A 20,135-nucleotide genomic window follows, 5' to 3' on the forward strand; every position below is an offset into this window, starting at 1 on the left:
GTTACAGTCACCAACGCTCTGGATAACATGCAAACAGCCTAACCAGCTCTGCTAAGGAGAGTAAAATGTTCAGAGTGAGGTGTTCTCTCATTATGTGTCTGGAAGTAGCTAGCAAGCTAACCCACTTTAGCCAGTTAGCTTGTGGGCTTGATTGCCGTTGTGAGGTCAGGACGTTCAGATCAACCCTACTCCTCGGCCAGAGCGTTCCAGTGTGCGCTCTGAATTTACGAACTGACAACGCACTCCGGAGTGAATTTACGAACTGACAACGCCCTCCAGAGTGAATTTACGAACTGACAACGCACTCCAGAGTGAATTTACGAACGCACCCATTGTTGTTGCCATGGTTTTGTTGAGGAGATTCTAGAATGTGTTCCAAGAGTTCTTTCAGGACCAGAGCAGGTCTCCTCTCTTCAGTGCTTCTGAGACGGCAGAGTGAGAGACCATCGATCGCTCCGCCTGCATCCCAAATGCCAACCTATTCCCCTATGTAGTGCGCACTACTTTTTTTTGACCAGAACCCTATGTGCTTTGGGATACAGCCTCAGATGGCAGCGCAGAAGACCGTGGATCCTCTCTCTCTGAGGTGAGGAGGCGTATGGTACCGTATGAAGGATGCTAGTGGTCTCGAGTCCCCATCCAGTGACGCCCTCTCCTGTGTCTGTGTCACTGTGTCCTTCCCATCCTTCACTCATCTTCCTCCTCCTCCTCCTCCTCCCCGTCGGAGAGAGAGGCGCAGGGACAGATCTGTCGGTATCCATCCAGCCAGTTCTCCACCATTTGTGTGACCAGTGGGTGGTTGCGTCGACGGGACGACTTTTGCATTGCGGCCAACATGCCTCCCTCCGTTACACAGCAGTCCAGCCACTCCCTCAACAACTTCTCCTGCTGCTCCTCGTTACCCATCTAGACAGAGAGAGAGAGAGAGAGAGGGAGAGAGACACACATTGGAAAGAATTAACAACAAAATACTAAGCAAACTAGAATGCTATTTGGCCCTACACAGAGAGTACACAGTGGCAGTATACCTGACCACTGTGACTGACCCAAACTTAAGGAAAGCTTTGACTATGTACAGACTTAGTGAGCATAGCCTTGCTATTGAGAAAGGCCGCCGTAGGCAGACATGGCTCTCAAGAGAAGACAGGGAGGAGGCGTGTCTACAGAGACACTGTATTAATGAAGGTGGAGGAGGAGGAGGCATGTCTACAGAGACATCGTATTAATGAAGTTGGAGGAGGCGAGTCTACAGAGACACCGTATTAATGAAGGTGGGGAGGAGGAGGCGTGTCTACAGAGACACCGTATTAATGAAGGTGGGGAGGAGGCGTGTCTACAGAGACACTGTATTAATGAAGGTGGGGAGGAGGAGGCGTGTCTACAGAGACACCGTATTAATGAAGGTGAGGAGGAGGCGTGTCTACAGAGACACCGTATTAATGAAGGTGGAGGAGGCGTGTCTACAGAGACACCGTATTAATGAAGGTGAGGAGGAGGCGTGTCTACAGAGACACTGTATTAATGAAGGTGGAGGAGGAGGCGTGTCGATGGAGACACTGTATTAATGAAGGAGGAGGAGGCTTGTCTACAGAGACACCGTATTAATGAAGGTAGGAGGAGGCGCGTCTACAGAGACACCGTATTAATGAAGGTGAGGAGGAGGCGTGTCTACAGAGACACTGTATTAATGAAGGTGGAGGAGGAGGCGTGTCGATGGAGACACTGTATTAATGAAGGAGGAGGAGGCTTGTCTACAGAGACACCGTATTAATGAAGGTAGGAGGAGGCGCGTCTACAGAGACACCGTATTAATGAAGGTGGGGAGGAGGAGGCGCGTCTACAGAGACACCGTATTAATGAAGGTGGGTGGAGGAGGCGTGTCTACAGAGACACTGTATTCATGAAGGAGGGAGGAGGAGGCGTGTCGATGGAGACACTGTATTAATGAAGGTGGAGGAGGCGTGTCTACAGAGACACTGTATTAATGAAGGAGGGAGGAGGAGGCGTGTCGATGGAGACACTGTATTAATGAAGGAGGAGGAGGCGTGTCTACAAAGACACCGTATTAATGAAGGAGGGAGGAGGCGTGTCTACAGAGACACCGTATTAATGAAGGAGGAGGAGGAGGAGGTGTGTCTACAGAGACATCGTATTAATGAAGGTGGGGAGGAGGAGGCGTGTCTACAGAGACACCGTATTAATGAAGGTGGGGAGGAGGAGGCGTGTCGATGGAGACACTGTATTAATGAACGAGGAGGAGGCGTGTCTACAGAGACACCGTATTAATGAACGAGGAGGAAGCGTGTCTACAAAGACACCGTATTAATGAAGGAGGGAGGAGGAGGCGTGTCGATGGAGACACTGTATTAATGAAGGAGGGGGCGTGTCTACAAAGACACTGTATTAATGAAGGTGGAGGAGGAGGCGTGTCGATGGAGACACTGTATTAATGAAGGAGGAGGAGGCGTGTCAATGGAGGCACTGTATTAATGAAGGTGGGAGGAGGCGTGTCTACAGAGACACTGTATTCATGAAGGAGGGAGGAGGAGGCGTGTCTACAGAGACACCGTATTAATGAAGGAGGGAGGAGGAGGCGTGTCGATGGAGACACTGTATTAATGAACGAGGAGGAGGCGTGTCTACAGAGACACCGTATTAATGAACGAGGAGGAGGCGTGTCTACAAAGACACTGTATTAATGAAGGAGGAGGAGGCGTGTCGATGGAGACACTGTATTAATGAAGGAGGAGGAGGCGTGTCTACAGAGACACCGTATTAATGAAGGAGGAGGAGGCGTGTCTACAAAGACACTGTATTAATGAAGGAGGAGGAGGCGTGTCGATGGAGACACTGTATTAATGAAGGAGGAGGAGGCGTGTCTACAAAGACACTGTATTAATGAAGGAGGGAGGAGGAGGCGTGTCGATGGAGACACTGTATTAATGAAGGAGGAGGCGTGTCGATGGAGACACTGTATTAATGAAGGAGGAGGCGTGTCTACAAAGACACTGTATTAATGAAGGTGGAGGAGGAGGCGTGTCGATGAAGACACTGTATTAATTGATGGAGACACTGTATTAATGAAGGAGGAGGAGGCGTGTCTACAAAGACACTGTATTAATGAAGGCGGGGAGGAGGCTATATGATAAGAGCTAGGTGATAAGAGCTATTTGATCAAATCTAGGTGATGAGAGCTATTTGATAAGAGCTAGGTGAATGAGTAAACCGTTTGGATAAAGGGATTGTAAATAAAAACGACAATTGTTTTAAATACACACTGAGTGTACAAAACATTGAACACCTTCCTAATATTGAGTTGCACCCCCCCCTCCCTCCTTTTGCCCCTCAGAACAGCCTCAATTCATCAGGGCATTGATTCTACAAGGTGTTGAAAGCGTTCCACAGGGATCCTGGCCCATGTTGACTCTAATGCTTCCCCAACAGTTGTGTCAGGTTGTCTGGATGTCCTTTGGGTGGTGGACCGTTCTTGATACACACAGGAAACGGTTGAGCGTGAAAAACCCAGCAGCGTTGCAGTTCTTGACACAAACCAGTATACCTGGTACCTACTACCATAGCCTGTTCAAAAGGCCCTTACATATATATAACCCTCTGAATGTCACACATACACAATTCATGTCTCAAGGTCTAACAATCCTTATTTAACCACCTGTCTCCTCCCCTTCATCTACATATCTCCTCCCCTTCATCTACATGTCTCCTCCCCTTCATCTACATGCCTCCTCCCCTTCATCTACATGTCTCCTGCCCTTCATCTACATGTCTCCTGCCCTTCATCTACATGTCTCCTCCCCTTCATCTACATGTCTCCTCCCCTTCATCTACATGTCTCCTCCCCTTCATCTACATGTCTCCTCCCCTTCATCTACATGTCTGCTCCCCTTCATCTACACTGTTTGAAGTGGATTTAACAAGTGACATCAATAAGGGATCATATCTTTCACCTGGATCCACCTGGTCAGGCTGTCATGGAAAGATCAGGTGTTCCTAATGTTTTAGATTTCTAGAATGTTCTCATTATATGTCCGGAAATTTCACTGTATTTTAGTATAATTTATATCGTGTTAAATATCATCCACTATCGGTAGCCACCGTCAGTTATACCCACATACATTAATAACTGTCACTTTACTGTCAGTTATACCCACAGACATGAATAACTGTCAGTTATACCCACATACATTAATAACTGTCACTTTACTGTCAGATATACCCACAGACATGAATAACTGTCAGTTATACCCACATACATTAATAACTGTCTCTTTACTGTCAGTTATACCCACAGACATGAATAACTGTCAGTTATACCCACATACATTAATAACTGTCAGTTATACCCACATACATTAATAACTGTCTCTTTACTGTCAGTTATACCCACAGACATTAATAACTGTCAGTTATACCCACATACATTAATAACTGTCAGTTATACCCACATACATTAATAACTGTCTCTTTACTGTCAGTTATACCCACATACATTAATAACTGTCTCTTTACTGTCAGTTATACCCACATACATTAATAACTGTCACTTTACTGTCAGTTATACCCACATACATTAATAACTGTCAGTTATACCCACATACATTAATAACTGTCAGTTATACCCACATACATTAATAACTGTCAGTTATACCCACATACATTAATAACTGTCACTTATACCAACATACATTAATAACTGTCACTTTACTGTCAGTTATACCCACATACATTAATAACTGTCACTTTACTGTCAGTTATACCCACATAGATTAATAACTGTCAGTTATACCCACATACATTAATAACTGTCAGTTATACCAACATACATTAATAACTGTCACTTTACTATCAGTTATACCCACATACATTAATAACTGTCACTTTACTGTCAGTTATACCCACATACATTAATAACTGTCACTTTACTGTCAGTTATACCCACATACATTAATAACTGTCAGTTATACCCACATACATTAATAACTGTCTCTTTACTGTCAGTTATACCCACATACATTAATAACTGTCACTTTACTGTCAGTTATACCCACATAGATTAATAACTGTCAGTTATACCCACATACATTAATAACTGTCAGTTATACCAACATACATTAATAACTGTCACTTTACTATCAGTTATACCCACATACATTAATAACTGTCACTTTACTGTCAGTTATACCCACATACATTAATAACTGTCACTTTACTGTCAGTTATACCCACATACATTAATAACTGTCACTTTACTGTCAGTTATACCCACATACATTAATAACTGTCAGTTATACCCACATACATTAATAACTGTCAGTGATACCCACATACATTAATAACTGTCTCTTTACTGTCAGTTATACCCACAGACATTAATAACTGTCTCTTTACTGTCAGTTATACCCACATACATTAATAACTGTCACTTTACTGTCAGTTATACCCACATACATTAATAACTGTCAGTTATACCCACATACATTAATAACTGTCAGTTATACCCACATACATTAATAACTGTCACTTATACCAACATACATTAATAACTGTCACTTTACTGTCAGTTATACCCACATACATTAATAACTGTCACTTTACTGTCAGTTATACCCACATAGATTAATAACTGTCAGTTATACCCACATACATTAATAACTATCAGTTATACCCACATACATTAATAACTGTCACTTTACTGTCAGTTATACCCACATACATTAATAACTGTCACTTTACTGTCAGTTATACCCACATACATTAATAACTGTCAGTTATACCCACATACATTAATAACTGTCACTTTACTGTCAGTTATACCCACATACATTAATAACTGTCAGTTATACCCACATACATTAATAACTGTCTCTTTACTGTCAGTTATACCCACATACATTAATAACTGTCTCTTTACTGTCAGTTATACCCACATACATTTATAACTGTCAGTTATACCCACATACATTAATAACTGGCACTTTACTGTCAGTTATACCCACATACATTAATAACTGTCAGTTATACCCACATACATTAATAACTGTCAGTTATACCCACATACATTTATAACTGTCACTTTACTGTCCCACTTTTCACTGTAGATGCGGAAGGTCGATATCGGCGGGTTGAGACACCAAAAAAACAACATCTCTCTAGTTTAAACAGATGGATTTTAATATTATGTAATTAGATTTCCTCTGGGGGGGGGGGTGGACAATGTAGGCTAAGAGTTAATGTTACCTCTTGTGCAGACAGGAAATGTACATGCAGCAGTTTTCTCTCGCTGTCCACCAGCGGCAGGAAGGTTACGGTGACGTCATCGTCAGTGTTAAGGTTGGCGCCCGCGCCGCGATTGTCGTAGCCGTCGTTCTCCATGGCGACCAGGGCAGAGAAGTGTCCGCGTGTGTAACCCAGGGCGATGGGACTTTTCCAACAGAAGCTCTGCTCCCACAACAGGGGCAAGTACACACCTGTACAGGTAGAGACACAGGTCAGTCTCAGACAGGTACACACCTGTACAGGTAGAGAGACAGGTCAGTGTCTCTATCAGTTAATCAAATGGCTACCCGGACTTTATGCCTTTCTCTCCTACTATGTACATAGTACTAAAAATAACCAAACCAAACCTACACGTACATATTACCTCAATAAATCTCCCAACTACCTCGTACCCCAGTACGCCGACTCACTACTCCCTCGTACCCCAGTACCCCGACTCACTACTACCTCGTACCCCAGTACCCCGACTCACTACTACCTCGTACCCCAGTACCCCTACTCACTACTACCTCGTACCCCAGTACCCCGACTCACTACTACCTCATACCCCAGTACACCGACTCACTACTACCTCGTACCCCGACTCACTACTACCTCATACCCCACTACGCCTCGTACCCCAGTACCCCGACTCACTACTACCTCATACCCCACTACGCCGACTCACTACTACCTCGTACCCCAGTACCCCGACTCACTACTACCTCGTACCCCACTACGCCGACTCGCTACTACCTCGTACCCCACTACCCCGACTCACTACTACCTCGTTCCCCAGTACCCCGACTCACTACTACCTCGTTCCCCAGGACCCTGACTCACTACTACCTTGTACCCCAGTACACCGACTCACTACTACCCCGTACCCCAACTCACTACTACCTCGTTCCCCAGTACCCCGACTCACTACTACCTCGTACCCCAGTACCCCGACTCACTACTACCTCGTACCCCAGTACCCCAACTCACTACTACCTCATACCCCAGTACCCCAACTCACTACTACCTCGTACCCCAGTACCCCAACTCACTACTACCTCGTACCCCAGTACACCGACTCACTACTACCTCGTACCCCGACTCACTACTACCTCATACCCCACTACGCCGACTCACTGCTACCTCGTACCCCAGGACCCTGACTCACTACTACCTCGTACCCCACTACGCCGACTCACTGCTACCTCGTACCCCAGTACCCTGACTAACTACTACCTCGTACCCCAGTACCCCGACTCACTACTACCTCGTACCCTAGTACCCCGACTCAATACTACCTCGTACTCCAGTACACCGACTCACTACTACCTCGTTCCCCAGTACACCGACTCACTACTACCTCGTACCCCAGTACCCCGAATCACTACTACCTCGGACCCCAGTACCCGACTCACTACTACCTCGTTCCCCAGGACCCTTACTCACTACTACCCCGTACCCCAGTACCCCGACTCACTACTACCTCGTACCCCAGTACCCCGACTCACTACTACCTCGTACCCCAGTACCCCGACTCACTACTACCTCGTACCCCAGTACCCCGACTCACTACTACCTCGTACCCCAGTACCTCGACTCACTACTACCTCGTACCCCAGTACCCCGACTCACTACTACCTCGTACACCAGTACCTCGACTCACTACTACCTCGTACCCCAGTATACCGACTCACTGCTAGGGCCCTTCTATTAACTGTAGTCTATTTTGAACATGAAAGGAAATGGATTTACATGGAGAGCCATGTTGTTTTAATGTTACCCAGCGACCATGCATGGCAACCCCACTCCTGGGCCCCTCGCGCCCACAACCCACATACATCTCTGCTATGGGCTAATATGTTGTTCCTATAAGGTTTCATATGTAGGCTCAGTTTAGACAGAGACAGAGACACACACACACACCTCATGATACAGCTTCCTCTGGTCTAATACTCCAGGACCCTGACTCAATACTACCTCATACCCCGACTCACTACTACCTCGTACCCCGACTCACTACTACCTCATACCCCGAATCACTACTACCTCGGACCCCAGTACCCGACGCACTACTACCTCGTTCCCCAGGACCCTTACTCACTACTACCTCGTTCCCCAGTACCCCAACTCACTACTACCTCGTACCCCAGTACCCCAACTCACTACTACCTCGTACTCCAGCACCCCGACTCACTACTACCTCGTACCCCAGTACCCCGACTCACTACTACCTCGTACCCCAGTACCCCGACTCACTACTACCTCGTTCTCCAGTACCCCGACTCACTACTACCTCGTTCCCCAGTACCCCAACTCACTACTACCTCGTACCCCAGTACCCCAACTCACTACTACCTCGTACTCCAGCACCCCGACTCACTACTACCTCGTACCCCAGTACCCCGACTCACTACTACCTCGTACCCCAGTACCCCGACTCACTACTACCTCGTACCCCAGTACCCTGACTCACTCCTACCTCGTACCCCGACTCACTACTACCTCGTACCCCGACTCACTACTACCTCGTTCCCCAGTACCCCGACTCACTACTACCTCGTTCCCCAGTACCCCGACTCACTACTACCTCGTTCCCCAGTACCCCGACTCATTACTACCTCGTTCCCCAGTACCCTGACTCACTACTACCTCGTTCCCCAGTACACCGACTCACTACTACCTCGTACCCCAGTACCTTGACTCACTACTACCTCGTACCCCAGTACCTTGACTCACTACTACCTCATACCCCAGTACCTTGACTCACTAGTACCTCGTACCCCAGTACCCCGACTCACTACTACCTCATTCCCCAGGACCCTGACTCACTACTACCTCGTTCCCCAGGACCCTGACTCTCTACTACCTCGTACCCCAGTACCCCGACTCACTACTACCTCGTTCCCCAGGACCCTGACTCACTACTACCTCGTACCCCAGTACCCCGACTCACTACTACCTCGTACCCCAGGACCCCGACTCACTACTACCTCATTCCCCAGGACCCTGACTCACTACTACCTCGTTCCCCAGGACCCTGACTCTCTACTACCTCGTACCCCAGTACCCCGACTCACTACTACCTCGTTCCCCAGGACCCTGACTCACTACTACCTCGTACCCCAGTACCCCGACTCACTACTACCTCGTACCCCAGGACCCCGACTCACTACTACCTCGTACCCCGACTCACTACTCTCTCGTACCCCGACTCACTACTACCTCGTACCCCGACTCACTACTACCTCGTACCCCGACTCACTACTACCTCGTACCCCAGTACCCTGACTCACTCCTACCTCGTACCCCGACTCACTACTACCTCGTACCCCGACTCACTACTACCTCGTTCCCCAGTACCCCGACTCACTACTACCTCGTTCCCCAGTACCCCGACTCACTACTACCTCGTTCCCAGTACCCCGACTCATTACTACCTCGTTCCCCAGTACCCTGACTCACTACTACCTCGTTCCCCAGTACACCGACTCACTACTACCTCGTACCCCAGTACCTTGACTCACTACTACCTCGTACCCCAGTACCTTGACTCACTACTACCTCATACCCCAGTACCTTGACTCACTAGTACCTCGTACCCCAGTACCCCGACTCACTACTACCTCATTCCCCAGGACCCTGACTCACTACTACCTCGTTCCCCAGGACCCTGACTCTCTACTACCTCGTACCCCAGTACCCCGACTCACTACTACCTCGTTCCCCAGGACCCTGACTCACTACTACCTCGTACCCCAGTACCCCGACTCACTACTACCTCGTACCCCAGGACCCCGACTCACTACTACCTCGTACCCCGACTCACTACTACCTCGTACCCCGACTCACTACTACCTCGTACCCCGACTCACTACTACCTCGTACCCCGACTCACTACTACCTTGTACCCCACTACGCCGACTCACAACTACCTCGTTCCCCAGGACCCCGACTCACTACTACCTCGTACCCCAGTACACCGACTCACTACTACCTCGTACCCCAACTCACTACTACCTCGTTCCCCAGGACCCCGACTCACTACTACCTCGTACCCCAGTACACCGACTCACTACTACCTCGTACCCCAACTCACTACTACCTCGTACCCCAGTACCCCAATTCACTACTACCTCGTACCCCAGTACCCCGACTCACTACTACCTCGTTCCCCAGTACCCCGACTCACTACTACCTCGTTCCCCGACTCACTACTACCTCGTTCCCCGACTCACTACTACCTCGTACCCCAGTACCCCGACTCACTACTACCTCGTTCTCCAGTACCCCGACTCACTACTACCTCGTTCCCGACTCACTACTACCTCGTTCCCGACTCACTACTACCTCGTACCTCAGTACCCCGACTCACTACTACCTCGTACCTCCGTACCTTGCCTCGGGAACTGTTACTCCTTGTATATAGACTGTACATCGCCTCGTTGTTATTTTATTGCGTTACAAATGTCTTTTTATCAATTTGCTAATTTTTGTACTTTTTAACTGCACTGTTGGGAAAGGGCTCGTAGGTAAGCATTTCACGGTAAAGTCTACATACCGTATTACATTTGATCCCAAAATAATAGCAAATGAAAACACTTATTCCCCCAACGAGGGCCTTGAGTGGTCCTTTCATGATCTAGTGTTGCTGCATTGGTTGCTAGGGCCCTTCTATTAACTGTAGTCTATTTTGAACATGAAAGGAAATGGATTTACATGGAGTGCCATGTTGTTTTAATGTTACCCAGCAACCATGCATGGCAACCCCGCTCCTGGGCCCCTCGCGCCCACAACCCATATACAACTCTGCTATGGGCTAATATGTGGTTCCTATAAGGTTTCATATGTAGGCTCAGTTTAGACAGAGACAGAGACGCATACACACACAGTCTCTATCTACAGCTTCCTCTGGTCTAATAACAACACACACAGTCTCTATCTACAGCTTCCTCTGGTCTGATAACACACAGTCTCTATCTACAGCTTCCTCTGGTCTAATAACAGCACACAGTCTCTATCTACAGCTTCCTCTGGTCTGATAACACACAGTCTCTATCTACAGCTTCCTCTGGTCTGATAACACACAGTCTCTATCTACAGCTTCCTCTGGTCTAATAACACACAGTCTCTATCTACAGCTTCCTCTGGTCTGATAACAGCACACACAGTCTCTATCTACAGCTTCCTCTGGTCTAATAACAACACACACAGTCTCTATCTACAGCTTCCTCTGGTCTAATAACAGCACACAGTCTCTATCTACAGCTTCCTCTGGTCTGATAACACACAGTCTCTATCTACAGCTTCCCCTGGTCTAATAACACACAGTCTCTATCTACAGCTTCCCCTGGTCTAATAACACACAGTCTCTATCTACAGCTTCCCCTGGTCTAATAACACACAGTCTCTATCTACAGCTTCCTCTGTTCTAATAACAACACACACAGTCTCTATCTACAGCTTCCTCTGGTCTGATAACACACAGTCTCTATCTACAGCTTCCTCTGGTCTAATAACAACACACACAGTCTCTATCTACAGCTTCCTCTGGTCTAATAACAACACACACAGTCTCTATCTACAGCTTCCTCTGGTCTGATAACACACAGTCTCTATCTACAGCTTCCCCTGGTCTAATAACACACAGTCTCTATCTACAGCTTCCTCTGGTCTAATAACAACACACACAGTCTCTATCTACAGCTTCCTCTGGTCTAATAACACAGTCTCTATCTACAGCTTCACCTGGTCTAATAACACAGTCTCTATCTACAGCTTCCTCTGGTCTAATAACAACACACACAGTCTCTATCTACAGCTTCACCTGGTCTAATAACAACACACACAGTCTCTATCTACAGCTTCCTCTGGTCTAATAACAACACACACAGTCTCTATCTACAGCTTCCTCTGGTCTAATAACAACACACACAGTCTCTATCTACAGCTTCCTCTGGTCTAATAACACTCAGTCTCTATCTACAGCTTCCTCTGGTCTAATAACAACACACACAGTCTCTATCTACAGCTTCCTCTGGTCTAATAACAGCACACAGTCTCTATCTACAGCTTCCTCTGGTCTGATAACACACAGTCTCTATCTACAGCTTCCTCTGGTCTGATAACACACAGTCTCTATCTACAGCTTCCTCTGGTCTAATAACACGCAGTCTCTATCTACAGCTTCTTCTGGTCTAATAACAACACAGTCTCTATCTACAGCTTCCTCTGGTCTAATAACACACAGTCTCTATCTACAGCTTCCTCTGGTCTGATAACAGCACACACAGTCTCTATCTACAGCTTCCTCTGGTCTAATAACAACACACACAGTCTCTATCTACAGCTTCCTCTGGTCTAATAACAACACACACAGTCTCTATCTACAGCTTCCTCTGGTCTGATAACACACAGTCTCTATCTACAGCTTCCTCTGGTCTAATAACACATAGTCTCTATCTACAGCTTCCTCTGGTCTAATAACACACAGTCTCTATCTACAGCTTCCTCTGGTCTAATAACAACACACACAGTCTCTATCTACAGCTTCCTCTGGTCTAATAACACACAGTCTCTATCTACAGCTTCACCTGGTCTAATAACACAGTCTCTATCTACAGCTTCCTCTGGTCTGATAACACACAGTCTCTATCTACAGCTTCCTCTGGTCTAATTACAACACACAGTCTCTATCTACAGCTTCCTCTGGTCTAATAAAACACACACAGTCTCTATCTACAGCTTCCTCTGGTCTAATAACAACACACTATTTCACATGCAGGGTCAAGGTTGGTAAAATCCTGCCACCCACTCTATAATGACATGACGTGTGTGTCTTTCTCTCTCTCTCTACAGGTCTGGGGTCAGACTGACTGGTCTACTTATATAAATGTGAGTTATAGCTAGAACTCTCTACAGGTCTGAGGTCAGACTGACTGGTCTACTTATATAGATGTGAGTTATAGCTAGAACCCGTTACCTAGCTGCCCATTAGTCTCTATCTCTCTCTCTCTCTACAGGTCTGAGGTCAGACTGACTGGTCTACTTATATAGATGTGAGTTATAGCTAGAACCCGTTACCTAGCTGCCCATTAGTCTCTATCTCTCTCTCTCTCTACAGGTCTGGGGTCAGACTGACTGGTCTACTTATATAGATGTGAGTTATAGCTAGAACTCTCTACAGGTCTGGGGTCAGACTGACTGGTCTACTTATATAGATGTGAGTTATAGCTAGAACTCTCTACAGGTCTGAGGTCAGACTGACTGGTCTACTTATATAGATGTGAGTTATAGCTGGAACCCGTTACCTAGCTGCCCATTATGTTTGAAAGACTGAAGTGTTTGGGTCCTCGTTAAACCTGCTTATTATCACAATAGACTCCCAAGATAATAATTCTGCCGCTCTACTCACCTTGGAAACGAGTGTAGCCTAACGTCTCTCCACTCACCTTGGAAACGAGTGTAGCCTAACGTCTCTCTACTCACCATGGAAACAAGTGTAGCCTAACGTCTCTCCACTCACCATGGAAACGAGTGTAGCCTTGGAAACGAGTGTAGCCTATCGTTTCTCCACTCACCATGGAAACGAGTGTAGCCTAACGTTTCTCCACTCACCATGGAAACGAGTGTAGCCTAACGTCTCTCCACTCACCATGGAAACGAGTGTAGCCTAACGTCTCTCCACTCACCTGGGAAACGAGTGTAGCCTTGGAAACGAGTGTAGCTTAACGTCTCTCCACTCACCATGGAAACGAGTGTAGCCTTGGAAACGAGTGTAGCCTAACATCTCTCCACTCACCTTGGAAACGAGTGTAGCCTAACGTCTCTACTCACCTTGGAAACGAGTGTAGCCTTGGAAACGAGTGTAGCTTAACGTCTCTCCACTCACCTTGGAAACGAGTGTAGCCTTGGAAACGAGTGTAGCCTAACGTCTCTCCACTCACCTTGGAAACGAGTGTAGCCTAACATCTCTCCACTCACCTTGGAAACGAGTGTAGCTTAACGTCTCTCCACTCACCTTGGAAACGAGCGTAGCCTTGGAAACGAGTGTAGCTTAACGTCTCTCCACTCACCTTGGAAACGAGTGTAGCCTAACGTCTCTCCACTCACCTTGGAAACGAGTGTAGCCTTGGAAACGAGTGTAGCTTAACGTCTCTCCACTCACCTTGGAAACGAGTGTAGCTTAACGTCTCTCCACTCACCTTGAAACGAGTGTAGCCTAACATCTCTCCACTCACCTTGGAAACGAGTGTAGCCTAACGTCTCTCTACTCACCTTGGAAACGAGTGTAGCCTTGGAAACGAGCGTAGCCTTGGAAACGAGTGTAGCCTAACGTCTCTCCACTCACCTTGGAAACGAGTGTAGCTTAACGTCTCTCCACTCACCTTGGAAACGAGTGTAGCCTAACGTCTCTCCACTCACCTTGGAAACGAGTGTAGCCTTGGAAACGAGTGTAGCCTAACGATCTCTCCACTAACGTCTCTCCACTCACCTTGGAAACGAGTGTAGCTTAACGCCTCTCCACTCACCTTGGAAACGAGTGTAGCCTAACGTCTCTCCACTCACCTTGGAAACGAGTGTAGCCTTGGAAACGAGTGTAGCCTAACGTCTCTCCACTCACCTTGGAAACGAGTGTAGCCTAACGTCTCTCCACTCACCTTGGAAACGAGTGTAGCCTAACGTCTCTCCACTCACCTTGGAAACGAGTGTAGCCTTGGAAACGAGTGTAGCCTAACGTCTCTCCACTCACCATGGAAACGAGTGTAGCCTAACGTCTCTCCACTAACGTCTCTCCACTCACCTTGGAAACGAGTGTAGCCTAACGTCTCTACTCACCTTGGAAACGAGTGTAGCCTTGGAAACGAGTGTAGCCTTGGAAACGAGTGTAGCCTTGGAAACGAGTGTAGCCTAACGTCTCTCCACTCACCTTGGAAACGAGTGTAGCTTAACGTCTCTCCACTCACCTTGGAAACGAGTGTAGCCTAACGTCTCTCCACTCACCTTGGAAACGAGCGTAGCCTTGGAAACGAGTGTAGCCTAACGTCTCTCCACTCACCTTGGAAACGAGTGTAGCCTAATGTCTCTCCACGGAAACTCTTGTAATACTTCACTCCGTACACGATGATTGGTCGACGAAGAATGTGGGCTAGAACAAAGATGTGAGTCTGTTCCAGGCTGGCACCAGGCTGTGGGGAAGACAGACAGACAGACAGACAGACAGACAGACAGACAGACAGACAGACAGACAGACAGACAGACAGACAGACAGACAGACAGACAGACAGACAGACAGACAGACAGACAGACAGACAGACAGACAGACAGACAGACAGACAGACAGACAGACAGACAGGAAAACAGGCAGACAGACAGACAGGCAAACAGGCAGACAGGCATGAGACTGACGATTAGGAGATATTCAATGTACTACAGTACTACAGTCTCCTCACAATGGAAGGCTTAAAGGGATAGTCTACCCAAATTACACTGGTTTCCTCATCCTGTCAGCAGTCCATGGACAAGGTACGACAGCAATCCGTGCTCCGCTTTAGTTTCCATGGCACTTTTTACACATGCTAATGTTTTTAGCATTGGGGACACAAATCCCATTCAAGTCACTGGACTGCCATTAGCATTTCAATCCATTTGAGGTGCTTTCACATGATTTGGTCATGATAGTGACAGCTGCATATTGTAGACCTCTGATCAGATAAACAAAGTACCTCCAATAATAATATTACATTTTATAACACAGGGGATAGAAAGTCTGTCTGTCTGTCTGTCTGTCTGTCTGTCTGTCTGTCTGTCTGTCTGTCTGTCTGTCTGTCTGTCTGTCTGTCTGTCTGTCTGTCTGTCTGTCTGTCTGTCTGTCTGTCTGTCTGTCTGTCTGTCTGTCTGTCTGTCTGTCTGTCTGTCTGTCTGTCTGTCTGTCTGTCAGTCTGTCTGTCTGTCTGTCAGTCAGTCAGTCAGTCAGTCAGTCAGTCAGTCAGTCAGTCAGTCAGTCAGTCAGTCAGTCAGTCAGTCAGTTAGTTAGTTAGTTACCTGGCTGGCCAGAGAGAGTATGAAGGCCCAGTCCTCCTGCCACTGTTCTTCTCGGAGGGAGAAGTGGAGACCAAAGCTCTGAGAATACCACGACTCCCACTCCTTCCACCGTGTGTAGAACCTGGAACACAGAACAAACATCTCACTACCAGGACTCCCACTCCTTCCACCGTGTGTAGAACCTGGAACACAGAACAAACATCTCACTACCACTCCTTCCACCGTGTGTAGAACCTGGAACACAGAACAAACATCTCACTACCACTCCTTCCACCGCGTGTAGAACCTGGAACACAGAACAAACACCTCAATACCACGACTCCCACCGTGTGTAGAACCTGGAACACAGAACAAACACCTCAATACCACGACTCCCACCGTGTATAGAACCAAGAACACAGAACAAACATCTCAATAGCTTTGCCTACCAGGGATCCAATACAACCCAATGTAACTACCTACCAGGGATCCAATACAACCCAATGTAACAGTCTACCAGGGATCCAATACAACCCAATGTAACTACCTACCAGGGATCCAATACAACCCAATGTAACAGCCTACCAGGGATCCAATACAACCCAATGTAACAGCCTACCAGGGATCCAATACAACCCAATGTAACTACCTACCAGGGATTCAATACAACCCAATGTAACTACCTACCAGGGATCCAATACAACCCAATGTAACTACCTACCAGGGATCCAATACAACCCAATGAACCAGCTAAATTCCAGACGTGTTTCCATCTGTAGCTTGTTTTCCATCTTCTTTTAGAATAGTGAGCCAACGTGTTTTCAGCTCTTTCATTTCCCTGACTGATCAGAACTCGTGTTATCCTGCTCCCTGTCTCTCTGGAGTAGACATGTAGCGAGCCGTATGTTTGGAACATCGAATCGCAATATTGAGGGGGGGTCACTGTAACATATGAACAATAAAGGTATATTGTATTGGCCACAGTGTGTGGATAGGGGGGCCAGAGCCCAGCCACAGTGTGTGGATAGGGGGGCCAGAGATGGCCACAGTGTGTAGATAGGGGGCCAGAGCCCAGCCACAGTGTGTAGATAGGGGGGCAGAGCCCAGCCACAGTGTGTGGATAGGGGGCCAGAGCCCAGCCACAGTGTGTAGATAGGGGGCCAGAGCCCAGCCACAGTGTGTAGATAGGGGGGGCAGAGCCCAGCCACAGTGTGTGGATAGGGGGCCAGAGCCCAGCCACAGTGTGTAGATAGGGGGCCAGAGCCCAGCCACAGTGTGTAGATAGGGGGACCAGAGCCCAGCCACAGTGTGTAGATAGGGGGCCAGAGCCCAGCCACAGTGTGTAGATAGGGGGCCAGAGCCCAGCCACAGTGTGTAGATAGGGGGCCAGAGCCCAGCCACAGTGTGTAGATAGGGGGCCAGAGCCCAGCCACAGTGTGTAGATAGGGGCCAGAGCCCAGCCACAGTGTGTAGATAGGGGGCCAGAGCCCAGCCACAGTGTGTAGATAGGGGGCCAGAGCCCAGCCACAGTGTGTGGATAGGGGGGCAGAGCCCAGACTCAGTGTGTGGATAGGGGGGCCAGAGCCCAGCCACAGTGTGTAGATAGGGGCCAGAGCCCAGCCACAGTGTGTAGATAGGGGGGCAGAGCCCAGCCACAGTGTGTGGATAGGGGGCCAGAGCCCAGCCACAGTGTGTGGATAGGGGGACCAGAGATGGCCACAGTGTGTGGATAGGGGGGGCAGAGCCCAGACTCAGTGTGTGGATAGGGGGGCCAGAGCCCAGCCACAGTGTGTGGATAGGGGGCCAGAGCCCAGCCACAGTGTGTGGATAGGGGGACCAGAGATGGCCACAGTGTGTGTAATTCTCAACAGGGAGAGCAGTCGTGCAGTCTGTCCTGTAAATCTTTGCAGGGGACAGTGTGTGTGTGTGTGTGTGTGTGTGTGTGTGTGTGTGTGTGTGTGTGTGTGTGTGTGTGTGTGTGTGTGTGTGTGTGTGTGTGTGTGTGTGTGTGTGTGTGTGTGTGTGTGTGTGTGTGTGTCCCATATCCTTGTGCTTCTTACCAGTGAGAGCAGTCATGCAGGCTGTCGTGGAGGGTCTTGCGGAGGACAGAGTCCTTGTCGTATATCCCCCAGGTAGCCTGCAGTACTGAGTCTAACAGGCAGTCTCCCTGGGTACGGTTCCACAGGGCATACAGTCTGCTGTCCAGCCTGGTACCCAGCTCCAAGGACCAGTTGATGATGGGAGACTCCTCCTCTAGCTCTGTGGAGACACACACACAGACAGAAAGGACACACACACAGACAGACAGAAAGGACACACACACAGACAGAGAGAAAGGACACACACACACACACAGGGAGAAAGGACACACACACACACACAAAGAGAAAGGACACACACACAGACAGAGAGAAAGGACACACATACACACACACAGGGAGAAAGGACACACACACACACAGAGAAAGGACACACACACACACATAGACAGAGAGAAAGGACACACACACACACAAAGAGAGAGAGAGAGAAAAGACACACACAGACACACACACACAGAGAAAGGACACACACACACACAGAGAGAAAGGACACACACACAGAGAGAGAGAGAGAGAGAGAGAGAGAGAGAGAGAGAGAGAGAGAGAGAGAGAGAGAGAGAGAGAGAGAGAGAGAGAGAGAGAGAGAGAGAGAGAGAGAGAGAGAGAGACACACACACACACACACACACACACACACACACACACACACACACACACACACACACACACACACACACACACACACACACACACACACACACACACACACACACACACACACACACAGAAAGGACACACACAGACACACACAGACACACACACACAGAGAAAGGACACACACAGACACACACACACACACACACACAGAAAGGACACACACAGACACAGAGAGGACACATACATTGTTAGCCATTTAGAGAGGGAGGAATAGAGAGGACACAGCAACTCAATTACTTAATTCTTCCCTCGTCTCCCCTTGGCCCTGCAACAACCAACTGGAGCATCCTATTTCTCCCATGTAACCCAATTACACTACTAGCTGAAATAGGTTACAAGACACCTCCGAGACCGACACACACCTGGGAGAATCATTGGGGTAAGGTGAGGTAACTAGCTAGCTGAGGAGAGGGCGGTGAGGTAACTAGCTAGCTGGGGAGAGGGAGGTGAGGTAACTAGCTAGCTGCGGAGAGGGAGGTGAGGTAACTAGCTAGCTGGGGAGAGGGAGGTGAGGTAACTAGCTAGCTGGGGAGAGGAGAGGGAGGTGAGGTAACTAGCTAGCTGGGGAGAGGAGAGGGAGGTGAGGTAACTAGCTAGCTGAGGAGAGGAGAGGGCGGTGAGGTAACTAGCTAGCTGGGGAGAGGAGAGGGAGGTGAGGTAACTAGCTAGCTGGGGAGAGGAGAGGGAGGTGAGGTAACTAGCTAGCTGGGGAGAGGAGAGGGAGGTGAGGTAACTAGCTAGCTGGGGAGAGGAGAGGGAGGTGAGGTAACTAGCTAGCTGGGGAGAGGAGAGGGAGGTGAGGTAACTAGCTAGCTGGTGAGAGGAGAGGGTGGTGAGGTAACTAGCTAGCGGAGGAGAGGAGAGGGAGGTGAGGTAACTAGCTAGCTGAGGAGAGGGCGGTGAGGTAACTAGCTAGCTGAGGAGAGGAGAGGGAGGTGAGGTAACTAGCTAGCTGAGGAGAGGAGAGGGTGGTGAGGTAACTAGCTAGCTGGTGAGAGGAGAGGGTGGTGAGGTAACTAGCTAGCTGGTGAGAGGAGAGGGAGGTGAGGTAACTAGCTAGCTGGTGAGAGGAGAGGGTGGTGA

General features: G+C 48.4%; 1 protein-coding gene across 1 annotated transcript in view; it reads right to left on the reverse strand.

The window, feature by feature from the left end:
* Positions 1-203: 203 nt before the first annotated feature.
* LOC124025626 (ubiquitin thioesterase ZRANB1-like) overlaps positions 204-20,135 on the reverse strand; it is a gene marked incomplete at its 5' end in the record, with an annotated part of 35,289 nt that continues 15,357 nt past the window's right edge. The window contains 5 exon segments of the mRNA XM_046338970.1: positions 204-906; positions 6,256-6,485; positions 15,329-15,458; positions 16,315-16,435; positions 18,354-18,552. Of these exon segments, the coding sequence (XP_046194926.1) occupies positions 688-906; positions 6,256-6,485; positions 15,329-15,458; positions 16,315-16,435; positions 18,354-18,552 (899 nt within the window).

Source organism: Oncorhynchus gorbuscha, unplaced genomic scaffold (assembly GCF_021184085.1).
Source record: "Oncorhynchus gorbuscha isolate QuinsamMale2020 ecotype Even-year unplaced genomic scaffold, OgorEven_v1.0 Un_scaffold_2311, whole genome shotgun sequence".
NCBI lineage: Eukaryota > Metazoa > Chordata > Actinopteri > Salmoniformes > Salmonidae > Oncorhynchus > Oncorhynchus gorbuscha.